At 37.3% G+C, this 13,836-nt stretch overlaps 1 protein-coding gene across 1 annotated transcript in view; it reads left to right on the top strand.

Moving 5' to 3' along the window:
* The window catches only part of CLSTN2 (calsyntenin 2), a 197,570-nt gene that overhangs the window by 123,576 nt on the left and 60,158 nt on the right, over window positions 1-13,836 (top strand). Inside the window, exon 4 of the mRNA XM_032698045.1 lies at window positions 2,926-3,075. Within this exon, the coding sequence (XP_032553936.1) occupies window positions 2,926-3,075 (150 nt within the window). The remainder of the gene's footprint in view (window positions 1-2,925; window positions 3,076-13,836) is intronic.

Raw genomic sequence — 13,836 nt, 5'->3', positions numbered from 1 at the left:
ACCACAATTCAGATCTGTTGTAATGCCAGGTAACAACATTTCTATGCATCTTGTGCATTTATTTATCAGGAATCATGGTCAGATGATCAGAGAACTCAGGTATTGCTGCAAATTCTGTCAAAGCTCTGACCTACTCTCATCTTTAAAATGGGGATAACTATTATTTGCCACCCACCACTGGGAAGCACTTCACAAATATGTGTTCAGACTGTTCAATGTGAAGATGAGATACTGGCTTATCTGTCCAGTCAGTACAGGTTCTATCAGGTTACATATCTTAGGGAACAGATGTGAACTGGACCTCACAAGGTCATCCTTTACAGCACTGAGACCTGTGGTAGGAGCTGTGTAAACTTCATGTGGTCAGAAAAGCAGCGAAGCTTTAAAGCTAAGCATCTGCTATTAATTTTTCTGTTAAACCACAGACTCTTTCCAATTTCATTGAAAAATTAACCTCTTTGACAAGAGGAAATTCTAATCCTTCAGTGGATTTATGGTCAAATAGAGCTCCTGGTGGCTCTTGGCCCGTGGAAATGTTGACCTACCAATCCTGTGAGCAGGCTGGAGTCAGACCACTCATGTAACACTATCCCTCACCTCTTGTAAGACTTAGGAGATTCAGTTTTATACTTTTTATGCACACAGGAAGTAAGTGTCTACTTTTTAATCATATAGATTAAATTGTTAAAAACCAAACAATCATAAAAGATCAGAGGTAGCAAAAAATTATTAGGAAATCAATAAACTCTTGGGTATCATCTGCAAGACATCCAAATGACCTTCCAGAATAACACATAATAGGGAGAATCTTTGTAGTCCAAATCTTAAAAGACCACAATGGAATACAAATCTTCGAGGAGAGATTTAGTGAAATGTAAATATGTTGTAATGATTTATAAATCTTATAGGACAGTTAATGTGCCACACAAGTTCTAGCAGTCTGCTCATGTAGGTTCAGGCAATTTGGGTTTATTGAGAATTCTCTTTGCTGATTATGGACTAAAATAATAGCAAAGAGAAGCAAATAGAGAAATATAAAGGTTCCTGTAAGAAATAATATAATGCAGAAAGGAAAGAACAACTGAGCAGATATCAAATCAGTAATTAAGTATACATAGTGGCAGCTTTTCATTAAATGCTCTTAGGCAGCTACTAATCAAGCAACTCAAGATCGTAAAACAGGTAGATTAAATTGTTTTGCCAATTGCTAATTCAAGAACAATGAGGTGGTTGGCATTGTTATTGCAGTTGCTTTTGTGGAGGGAAGAGGAGTCTACATGGCAGAACTGAATATGCCTGGTGAGATGAAGTGTACCCCAGGGACAGAACCACAGAAGCTGTAGGACACAGAACTGTTTCCATATTAGCCTTCAGCAGGTCTTCTGTTTCTCTACTTGAGACATAAAAGTAATAAGAGGGCTTGTCCTCTTCTTCTGTGCTTGCTCTGAAAGGGAGGGAGACTCAAAGCCAACAGCAAATGGGGTATTGGGCCTGATTTTAACTGCAGATGTAAGTAAGGGTTTGTTTAGACTACAGATTTTGAACCTGAAGATGATAATAAATACAAAAGGAGCCTTCCTTCAGGCCTGGCATGACAGTTTCAATTAAACTAATAAAGTTGGCTTTAATGTAGTAGTAGCAGAAAGAAAAGTGCTAGGCTCTGACAAGATAAGGAGTGTGCAGCAGTGACAGACACACCTGCTAATAGTCTTGTCAAACTAATGGAGGTTTAGTGAAAGACTTTTTTTAAACAGTTGCATTCATTTGCTTTCTTCCGTCTTTCATTCATTTGAATGAAAAGAAAAAAAAAAAGAAAATAAACCCCAAACCTGCAAACAATGCCTAACGTTGCATGCCTAACCACAGATACTTTGACCAGCACCTGTGGGAATCAGTTCAGTGTATTTGACTAAATTCCAGGATTTGAGGGCTCCCATTTCAAATTTCGCCCAAACAACTTGATTTTGCTGATCCTTGCTTGTAAGCAGTTATGTGTAGCATTGATCCAGTGTAAGTTCGTTTCTTGAATTCTAGAACAAAAATCCTCAAAGAGGTGATGTAATGAAGAACCCTGAGCAAAACTGTGAAACATATTAAACAGGCTGAAGTTTCAGCTTGTATAAGAAGTAAATTTCAGTGCAAATGGACAGAATTAAAATGCTGAACTTGTTAACAGCAAAAACATACACTCTGCACAGTACTCTTCCAGTGCTGCAGGAACTACTCTAAGATCTTTCCCTTGCTTTCTGAAAGTTCCAATGTCTTTGTTCCTGAAACAGGTAATTTGTCACCTTTATATGTGTGTCAGGTTCAGCAGATAATCTCTGTTGTTGCTGAGTTTTATTTTCATGTGATAACTGTGCTCTGGTATCAAATACTGCTAACACTCTAATGCAGATGGTGATTCTGGGACTCTTTCTATTTTTAAAACCCAGGGAAAGGAGTTAAAGGGCTAAAAATGTCTCTCATCTGAAGGGTAATAGATTTTGGAAAAACAGGAAGATCCTTAGGCTGGGCAGATGCTCAGCAGTGGATCTCAGGATTGTGGCTGACATGTTAAAGTAATGTATTCTGTGACAATGTGGAAGAGGAGGGTGCACCTACTCATACTTTACATTTCAAGATGTGACTGCTAATTAGTCTGTCTTACTTTAGAAAGTGTTATTGAGCACATGTTTTCTAATATATTCATGCCCACATTATATCCCCAGCATCTTATATTTACCTAAGAACTTCTTTATTTTTCTGACTGATTTAAAAAAAAATACTTCCTATTTCTCGTAACTGTCCTGCCTGTGGATGTCCTATGTGCTTCAGAGAGTTTGAAGTCACAAAGGATGTGATTAACCAGGACCCAAATGTTACAGTCTGTGTATGCTTTGCCAAGAATGAATCTCTGAATGTTTTCTTGCATTGAATCTGTAGGTAACATCAGGAACACTGAGAAACTCAGCTATGATAAACAGCACCAGTATGAGATAATGGTAACAGCTTTTGACTGTGGGCAAAAACATGCAACAGAAGATGTCTTAGTACGAGTTAATGTCAAACCAGTGTGCAAGCCAGGCTGGCAAGGTAAGATTTAATAGCTTATCTATTTTAATTTTTTTTTTTGTTTAAGTTTCTTTTCTTTGTTCTTTTTTTTCCTCCCCCTCACAGTAAGGAAAGTGGGGTGCTTATTACAGTTGTATGTAAAACTTGCTATTTCTTATGCTCCATTCCAACAAAGTGGATAATAATCCTATGGTTGTTTACATTTTTCATGTTTCTTCTCTAGTAATAACAAAGAACAGACTAGAAAAAGGGAGTAAGACAAATTCTATTCTAATAAGCTACCTTATAATTCAGTCTGAATATACTGGAAAGTGAAAAAAATTCTGACGATTTGCCTTTATCTTGCTATTCCTTTAAATAAAACTCTTGAAGCCACCATGAGAAGGTACTTTTCCCACGTGAGCCAGAGTTGTTCAGATTATCTTGTTCCAGGTACAAAATTGGCTTTCAGGAGCATTTATGAGTCAGGACACACTCACCTGGCAGTGGGAGTGAAAGGCATTTTCTATGCTGATTACTGTCTTCATATTGAGACATTTCAGGAGGAACTGATTTTCTAAAAAGGTTATAAGGATCCACACTCTGTCTGAAATGGAGAAAACCCCAGCTGGCAATGTGCTAGGAAGATAGATATGCCACTAATTACAAGGAATTAAGATGAAAATGAGGACTGGATTAGGGACAAACCAATTGGATGTAACCACATTATGCAGATGCCGTTCAGGACTAACTTGACCTTCATAACTGTAATTTTTAACCAGAATTATTGAGAAGGAAAAAATCAGTTTGGCTGTTGTGCTTAAAGGTAAATTGGCAGATTGACATTTAGAAGGAAAAAAAGGTTTTCTTTGTAAAAGGAGAAGCCCTGGTCTAGAGGACCTTGTAATTACATGTTTGCATGTCATTGATTCCATTTTCACAGGAGAGCTCTGAGAGCAGAGCTACATTTCAGTTCTTCAGGCATGTACTAGTTCCACACCTACCCAAGTACTTTGAAGAACATTTTTGTTGAAAAAAATATGATACCTATGAACTATTTCCACATTTTCTAACTGATCTTATTGTTCAAAACCCCATGATTTATTCCATAAAACCAGTATGGTCTCTTTACACTGTAGAAATGTTCTGTTTCCATTTTATGGAGTTATCTCAAATAAATGAAATACTCCCAGATTAGCTTGGAATTTTTATTAAAATGGGTGCAATTGATGATTATTTTTTAAAATTTCCATATTACTTCCATTTTAGATATTTTACTGATAGAATAATTTTTGCAAAAATACCTATTAATGGTGTTTAAATGGTGTTTAATGACATTTGTATTGCCCATTATTGTCATACTTATTTCATAGTTCAAACATCATTATAGGACAGATGGTTGTTACTGGTCCCACGGGGTGCTAATAGACACTAGGCAGAAACAACCTCAAATCAGGTTTGGTTGGTTTTTGGGGTTTTTTTGATGCTTGTTTATATATAGTGTTTATAAGGTATTTAAGATTTTAATGAGAAGCTGGAATTCAGCCATTGTTCTTTTATGCATGTAAAGTTTATTTTCTTCTCTTCTACAAGTCAGATCTGTGTGTGGCTCGTGTTTGGGTTAACACTAAGTACTCAATATGAGAGGCTGCCAGGTTGTTGTTTTTTCCTGTAATGGTGAGCAAATAGAGAAAATAGCATATACACAAAGCAACAAATCAACAAAAAAGAATCCAGTGTGTGAGAGTTTAAAGCAGCTTGTCTAAAGCACCTCAGATAGTAAAGGATATGCCTTGATAGCACTCATTTTTGTTTATTTCTGTGGAAATTTGGCATGAATAGTCATTCTCCCTTGTGGTCTGATGAAGCTTTATGATAGGCCTTTATCATAGGTAAAGTAAGAATATGAAATAGCTCAATATGTTCTGCTCCATCTTATTCCATGTCATCCATATGGGATTTTAATTTACCATCTGTCTAACAGGTGACACCTCCCTGGCACGTCCCCAGGTCAAAGAGCAGCAAGTGCAAGGGAATATGATTCCTACTCCGAGTATAAGGTCTTTAGATAAACAATTGGGTAGGTAGGGCTTTAGTTCTTAATTACTAAGTCATTAATTTTAACTTGAAAATGAGCTGCAACATAATACTTCCAGAAATTTATACATTTCCCTCGAGGAGATTTTTTTATGCCTATTTATTTTTAAAGGTGAAGAAATTCATAGATGTGATGTTGTTTTCCACTTTGATCCAATATCTGTAAAAATTAACTGTTGCTAGGAAAAAAAAAACAAATAAGCAAAACTTACTAAGATTATTTCCAGTACTTAAAGAGACTGGGAATGGAGGATATTTATAGTGTCCTTTCTTCCCTGTGTTTGTCACTCTGTGACCTCCCCATGAAGGGGCAGCCAGCAGGTATGCTCCATCTTCTATGAAATAATGCTATGTTTGTAAAGATTGGATGACTAAGGGAGGTAAAATAATGGGAGGTTTTTTGACAGAACAGATAAATATTCTGAGTCTTTGGTTATAATTTAGAAGTTGCTAAAATACTACATGTGATTTTTTTTCTCTTGTTCTTCAGTGTTAACTTGAACAAATAAATACTTTGAATTTCAATTTATAACATTGGCACCTAGTTCTTAAAAGCTAATGGCTTTTGTAATTTGAAATACTGTGCATTTTTTTATGCAATTGTCATGAATAGAGATTGTAGTAGTCTAATGCAAATTCAGTGTTAAAAATTTCAGTGCAGCAGGTTTCAGTGTAGATGCCCTTCAAATAACCTCCATTGTGCAGGGCTAGGACAGGGGAGAATAGGCTTTATATAAAACAATGTACAAAATTATTGCTGTTTCTCGAGGCCAGCTCCATGTGACTGACATGTATAGCAGAGCAAATAAGACTCAACAAGCCAAGGTGCTGTTCTTTAGTCAATATTCCCTTGGGTAATAGCACTGGAGTCTTCATTAAATCCAGGAGCTACTCCTTACTCTCTGATGACAGACATTAATATACAATCAACAAGCATTCCCACACAGACATTTTCAGCAAAAAAACCTCCTCTCTACTAAGAGGCTACTTTAGAAACAAACTGACATCAAACCGTTCTGAGATTACTTTAAAATGTTATTAGTATCCTAAGCAAGGATAAAAATGTAAATCAATGAACTGAATTAATTCTTAATCAGTTATTTTAATTGGAATTTCTCATTGGTGGGTTTTGTCTACTGACTTTTAGAGCTGTGCTACAAATTCTCTTCGTGATAGCTGTGTTTGCATTTCCATGATTTTTAAACAATGGAGTGATTACTTAGTGCCAGGTAAGTAAAGAGACTGCATTATAATGAAAAGCTAAATGATAGTATTTTCTACACCACCTGCAGCTGAAGATACTTTGAGTTTTTGTTTAAAATATTTTTTAAACACAATTACTGAGTTTCCATACTAAGGAGTATCTTAGTCACATTCCCTGGGGTTCTGTCCAGCCCTCCAGGGCCCTGCCTTTGTTTCAGTTCTTTGGACACAAAGCACACACTACATGTTTTTCCTGTAGATTCACTTCCATTGTGGCCTTTCACTGCAGTAGTTTTAATGTCACAAATACAGATTTCTGTAAAGTTACATCTGCCTTATGCAAAGCAGAGTAGATGGACTTGTGGCAACACAGTACTAAATATCCATATGGTATTTTCATTAAAAAGTGTAAGGTGAAATTAGAGTCAAAGCCCTGCAATCTAAACCAGGTTTCCTTTAGCTCATTTATGGTACTATAATATTGTCTTGTCTTGTTTCTGCTACTTTTAGGAACAGTCTTCACAAAACTGTTACTGTCCCTGTGTAGTGGGATAGCAAATATAACAAATGGAAATTAAATATAAACCAGTGTGCTGAAAGATGCAGGATAGCAGAAAATTGAAAACAATTTTTCCTATACTGAGCTCTCTGGTGAATGATCTATTATGTGGGGATAAAATAGAGTTTAACCATCCAAAAAGAAGGGCAGAATCATGTCCCCAGAAACTTAAAATAATATGTTTTGAGACTGTTAAAGGTCTGCTCAATACTGACAATTAAATCACAAGTCAGGTTGCTCTCTAGAATGTTATTAATTTTGGACAGGAAATAGTTATTAAAACAAAAAAACTCCTTTAAACCAACCAGCTGAATACCTCAGTAAAGAACCAGAGAACTCTGCTTTCCTCAAACAAAGAGGCAAGGCTGGATGTGTTTCTTGGGGAGATAAGTGTGTAGCAAAGACAACAGTCCAAAAATTAGAAGTCACGTTGGCTCCTCTCTCCTCTTCTTATAAAGAAGACTTTTTTTTTCCTGCCAAATTTCATATGGCCTTGCATAAGCAATGGTGACTAATATCCAGTTTAAAAGACAATTACTCTGATTAGAAAACAGGATTTCACAGTATCCAGCCTCGAGTGTTTTACCAAACTGAAAAGATATACACACACACCCCTAACTACCTCAAGTAACAAAATGAAGTTGAAGTTCTTTAAAACTTCATCTTAAAAAAAGAGATGTTCCTGAAAAATTCACTAACTTTCTAAATAGCATTTGCTTAAAAATAGGTTTGAAATAAAGGCTTCTCTTTGTTTATTCACCTAATAGATTCTAAAAATATTTAATGAAGGTAGTTAATGTATCAAACATAGTGCATGTCGCTTCTTTTCTAAGGCATGTAGGGCTCACTTGGGTGACCTAGGGCTTTGCCACCACCAAAAGGCACATTCCTACCACCTCTTTAATGTTGAATAGTCATTCAGAGCCCCTGTACAGGTCAGGTCAGCTTGCATTTCCTCCTGAAATAAAATCTTTCTTTTGTACAGAGAAGGGCAGGACCTTCTATTTTAGTAGCAGAGTGATCTTAGATCACTGAGTCAACATACATCACAGGTGCTATTTGCAGTAGATGCTGAGTGATTTCAGGAGGATGTTCATGTGGGCTTTTAGTAAGGTGCAATTACTGAGGAAAACCAAAACTGTATTGACTTTTGTGCTGCCAGTGCTTTTAACAAGGAGGAATATGATTACTAAAGCAATTGGCTTTAGGAGGGTGGTCAAGTGCAGAAACTTTGCTTACGAGAACAATATTCCTAGTCTTCAGGAACTATTTTAAAGGGCTAAGTATTTTCTGCAATAAATATAAATTAATTTCTTTTATTCTTGTGCACATACCTAGCAATTTAAAAAACAATGCCTGGGTTGTCTTAGCTCTAAGATATTTACCAATATTTTTTAAAATTAAATTTATTGCAAAGCAGGGAGTCTTTATGGCAATCTAGGCTTGGCACTGCTGTGCATGCATTAGCCATACATTCTTCAAACAAGGTAATCATAATGAAGTACTTACATTTGGCTATTAACTTGAATGGCACCATTTTAGTAGAAAACCCATTCTAAATAATCACTCCAGGCATTTGAAAATTAACTGAACTCCTGAGTACTATTGATTTCTAAACTTAAAATTTATGTATGTTCATACTGTTTATGTATTTGTATCAACATTACTGTTTTCTTTGACTCCCAGATGTATTTAGAGAAAGCAGTCGTACCTGTTTCAGTCTAAGATTTGCTCTCCTTCCCTCAGTAAGTTCTGTATATGCATTACAGCTAAATACATCTTCCCTGAGCACTCCAGGAGACTTCATGTGTTTCTTACTGAAGACACAGTGCTTTATATATTCCAAGACTACCTTTCTTTTGCCTGGCTGTATCAGTCTGGTGGGTCCTGGAAATGCTGTTCTTGTTTTAATAGGATCAGCTCCTTTTCTACTTGTCCTTTTTCAGTGATGTCTCCCCAGTTTGCTGAAGTTCCTGAGCATGAGCTGGCACTTTGTATCATTATTGCTAAGCACTATTTCTGTAACACCAGCTCTCAAGGTCACCTTATTCTGTGCTTGGGATATCCTCTTTCTGTATTGACTTCTAATGTAGCATTGCCTTCTGTTCTTTTCCCTAGCAGAAGTAACTAACACAGTCCTGGTTTTGTGCCAAGACAGCAAATGGAAATATCAAATAACACTCCCAAGGCAGACTCACCCAGATCGTTACCAGTTACTTCCCTGTGTACCATGAATTTTGCATTTTCGCAGTAACCCATTATTGCCCTCTCTGTAGGAAGTTCTGCATGTCTGTGACAGCTGATATACTAAAGCCTGCCTTTCCTGTCTTAACTGATACAAGTAACCATTCATTTTAGAGCTACTTAACTAGATTCTAATTTCCATGTACCTCTGTGGAAGATGACTTTGTTCACATTTCTACATTTGCAACCACAAAAAAAGTCTTTTCCTTTTTTTAATTTTAACTGCAAGGTCTCCATGAGCTTCACTGAAGACATTTTTTTCATTGAGAAATTTCATTGAGAAATTTCTTATCTCCGAGGTGTAGCTGGCAGCAGGTGGTTCCATTAACTTTTCCTCTTCCCAGAACTTAAAGCACTAAGGGATATCCAGTTAGCTTCGGAGCTTTTTGCTATGATTTTTTTTTCTCTGCATGTATAAGGTTCCACATATTCTTAGACAGACCACAGCCTTAAGAACTGAAGTCCTTCCACACAAGTTTTGACATACTCAATTCATTGATTTCAGTCACTAGTCCATGCAGTTTTTTCAGAGTCTGTCTCAGAATCTGAGAAGCATTTTGCACATTCTCCCGTAGAGCCATTAGAATTCTCTGGCCACCTCTAAAGCTGGTATAAAGGAGCAGCAAGAGCAAGGTTAATTCCTAAAGAAAAGGAGCCATTTGTAATAACGGAGCTGGCAGACCCTTCCTCACCCATGGCAGCCCCTCACCCCTCTGAGGGTGGAGGCAGGTCTCAGGAAGTGTATCCATAGAGTTGGGATCAGGTCAGGGGGCAGGTCGATAGTGATGAGGCTGGGCTGTCAAGGCAGAATACCAAGTCCAGGCTTGACTTTTGGATAAAGAGACCCCTTGGCCAGCACTGTGGCTGAGCTGGAGACCAGAACCCCTGTGTACCATGAGTTGGGCCAAGCCTGATGGGGCTGAGCTAAAACAGGGCTCTTGGCCCACTGGTGCAGATGGAGGCCCCTGGTGAGGCTTGTGGAGGTTCATTAGGGCTTATTAGTGCCCATGGGGCTCTGACTCTGCAGGAAATATCTGTTATTGTTCAAGTGCAATCTCACAGCAAATAACAGCTTAACCTATGCTGTTGTTTCATATTTTTAGATGGTTATGTGCTTATTTTGCATAATTAGGCACATTAAGGCTTGGGACTTTATGACCTGATGGAGAATTCAGTGTCACTAGGTCAAGCACAGCAGCTATGCCATTATGGTTCACTAACTCCTCCAACAGCAGACTTTCCTACCATCCTGTACTAGTACAAATTTCTGTCTCTTTTTTTGTTTGTTTGTTTTTTTTAACTACCAACATGCTGCAGACAGAAAAGGTGTATATGAATGTTTGTTTATGCTTTGAGATATGCATTCAAATCTCTTAGCAAACCATGGTGCCTTAGAGCTCTGGACATTCACTTGAGTCTTCTCTTTGCTGTGGAGGACCTTTAACTGAGTCAGACCTTGTGATTATCATTTCCTTAATAAATCACTCATTTCACATACTTTAGTAGTCCTGTCACTTGTATGTTACTGGCTTGTAGATTGACTGTCAAACCTAAAAATGTTTATTAGCCTTCTTTTACTTATTTTATGACTGGTGGTGCTGGATGTGAAACTGATATTTTCTCCTCTTAAAAATTATCTGAACTTTAATGATTACTTCATTAAAAACATTAATATTTTATGTGTATGTGCATGTGTGTATATGTGTATGTGTATTCATATATGTATGGATATAAGTACATTATATACATATATATGTTAATTTAAAATGGGGGAAATAGATGTGTGTGTTATTAAAGAGAATTTTTTTGTTTCTGTTAGTGGTGGCTGCTTGACCCTTTAAAACCTAGCAATTGTATTATATTCCAGGCATCACACTGAGCCATTGATCCTGCTGATGGTCACACTCTGATTCGTGGCTAGTTAACCAGGGGACATCTGACCAGATCCACTCCCTTGTGAAATATTCCATTTCATGAACATGAAAATGCTTAGACAACCTGACTGGTCTGGATTTTTTAAGCCATTCAGGATCTTCACAGAAACAAAGGGATCTAAGAAAGGGCCAGGCATGCAGGCACTGCCAGTCTTTTTGCTGACTTTCCTTCTGAGATGACACAGCATAACAGATGATCCATTTTAACATTCATGATATAATTTAAAATTAAAATAATAATGTTAGCTCAGTTTTGTCCCCCTTTAAACTGTGTCAAGAAACAGAATTCAGAATTTCTTGATAAATCTGTTGCAAGGCTAAGATTTCCTTTTTTTGCCAGTACAGATGTTCCTTTTTCAGAATTTTGAGGAGGATTAACCAGGAAACAAAGGAACTGAACAGTTAATGTGATTGCTTTGTGTGCCTTTGAGTTTTGAGGGGTTTTTCCATATGGAAATTAAAATCCTTTGAAATTAATTTTTTGAGATTGGCACAATTTGTAAGTCCTTAAATATAGAGAAAATGCTGCCCAAGAGAAAATATGCAGGAACTGTTATCCAGGGTGTGTTTTGCCAAAAAGTCCCTTATCTGAGCTCAAAGTAGAAATTCAAGTACCAAAGTGCTTCCATTTTGGAAATGTCTTATGGCCATTGATCTTTCCCACATGGAGAATGCCTGACTGTACAGCAGTTTATTGAGGGGCTGCAGCACGTGATATTCTGGCAAGATGCACTTTCTGGTAAATTCATGACATTGAAAGAAAATTGTAGTTTTGTGAGGACAGTGCACTGCTCTTCCAAATGTCGTTGTACACCATCTAGAGCTGCCTGGCTACTGCTTTTAAGATACAGAGAGTTTCAGAGATCATGAAAGCAAGTGTACTTTTGGCAAAATTCTGGAGACATTCTGATTTTGTTTGTGAAGTGGTTTTGGTTTGTTTAATTTTTATTTATTCTGAATTGTTTCAGATTTTCAAATTAATAGAGAAAAAAATGTTTAATTAAAAATCCACACTTCAGTGAAGTGTATATATTAACAGTGAAGTGTATATTAAGTGTACACTGTGAAGTATATATATTAACAAAAAACCCCAGAAAAACAACAATACAAAAATCTCAAACCATAAAAAAGGCAGCAGAGTAACCTTTAGCCAAGTCTCCAGACTACATGGATAGCACAGATGTGAAGATGCTGTAGAGGAAACAGAAGAAATACCAATTACATTGCTCTGGGAACCTTATGTTCCAGCTATTACATAGAGATGCTGCAGAGACTCACTAACAGCACCACATAAATTTTATCTTTCATTTAGTCACCAAGATGCACATCATCAGTCCAGCATGAGAGAAGTTTTGCATTTCACTGAGTTACAGTTGTCTTTGATTACATTGCCATCATTTTTAATGTCATGAGGTGGAATTGAAGCTTATAGCCACACACATGTAGGAGGACATGAATCCAGATCACTCCTCTGCAGCAGTGCCATCCTCCTTCAAGGAAAAAAATCAGATTAAATGCTTCTTAGTGTCAATTAGCATTAGAAATGAATCAGAATTTAAAACATGGATCACACAGAAAGACAGTCATGTATAGAAAATGTTAAGTGTAGAGATCAAGGTAAGTCTCTCCATTATCTTTCTGTTAAAAGGAATATTTATTTAGTGCATTGGGACTTTTAAAGGCTCAAACTCTCACTGAAGTTTGATCCATTTTGATCTTGGAATAGTTTGAATATTTCAGAGATGAAGATCCAAGTGTACAGAGTTTGCTTATAACTGATGAAATCTGAGCCACAAACTTGACATGGTGATGTTTACACTCTAATATTGTGTTGTAGGTCTAATCCAGCTGGGGCTCTCTTATATTGTCTGGAGCAGCTTTGTGCCACAAGTGACAAGCAAAAGCCTGCTGAATTTAAAAATCCAAACAAAGGCTGCAGTACTAAACAGTGCTAGTTTTATTCAGATTTTCCCCATGGGATTAGTTTTCTCCCCTGACTGGGGAGACAGTACTTACCTTCCTAAACTTGCACTGTAACGTGGTGGTGTAGCAGGTTTGTGTCAAAGGAAGAGCCCTGTTGGTTGGGTTTAGCTAATCTAAGTGCAGCCTACCAGTTCAGGTGGGATTGTATATATTTTGACTGTTTGCATAATAGACACATTTTAAGATACATCTTTTAAATATCCGAATTCAGAGGCTTTTGCAGACTTGGGTTACGTGAGACATTTCCTCTGAGTCAGTTCTAGAGGAATGGAAGAAGTGCCACCGCATTCCTGAAGGGAAGGTGCTGATCTTTTTAGTAAATCCAAGGTAGGATATTATTCTGGAAGAAAGAAAAATAAGTTTTCACCCCATTCAAAATGAAATTAAACACTTGGGTTATTCTCAAAATAAGCTCTTCATATTGCCACCACTTGTTGCTTGTTCTAACTTAAGTGCTTTCCAACATTCCTGACTGTACTGGTGGTGAGATCCAGAAGGTGCTGGCCTCAGCTTCAGCAGCTCTGGGATGCTGAATTGCTGGAGGTACAGGTACTATATAAATAAGCCAGTTCTGTGTCAGAGCTGTTGCTGCCTTTGAGGGCTGTCCTGCTATCACAGGGTTATATTGTACTCCAGTATTGCCTCATGCCTTCAGCATGGAGAGGAACTTCCTGGCAGACTCCTAAATCTGCAGTAAGTCAGTGAAAGTAGTGCTGGTGGGGTTTAGGATGAGCACTGGTCTATGACAATGCAGTGGGCCCAGTTGCAAAGACACTTGTTCAA

The sequence above is a fragment of the Chiroxiphia lanceolata genome, chromosome 10 (genome assembly GCF_009829145.1).
Source record: "Chiroxiphia lanceolata isolate bChiLan1 chromosome 10, bChiLan1.pri, whole genome shotgun sequence".
Classification (NCBI taxonomy): Eukaryota; Metazoa; Chordata; class Aves; order Passeriformes; family Pipridae; genus Chiroxiphia; species Chiroxiphia lanceolata.
The sequence above is the reverse complement of the archived record's forward strand: the minus strand, read 5'-3'. Positions and strand labels throughout refer to the sequence as shown.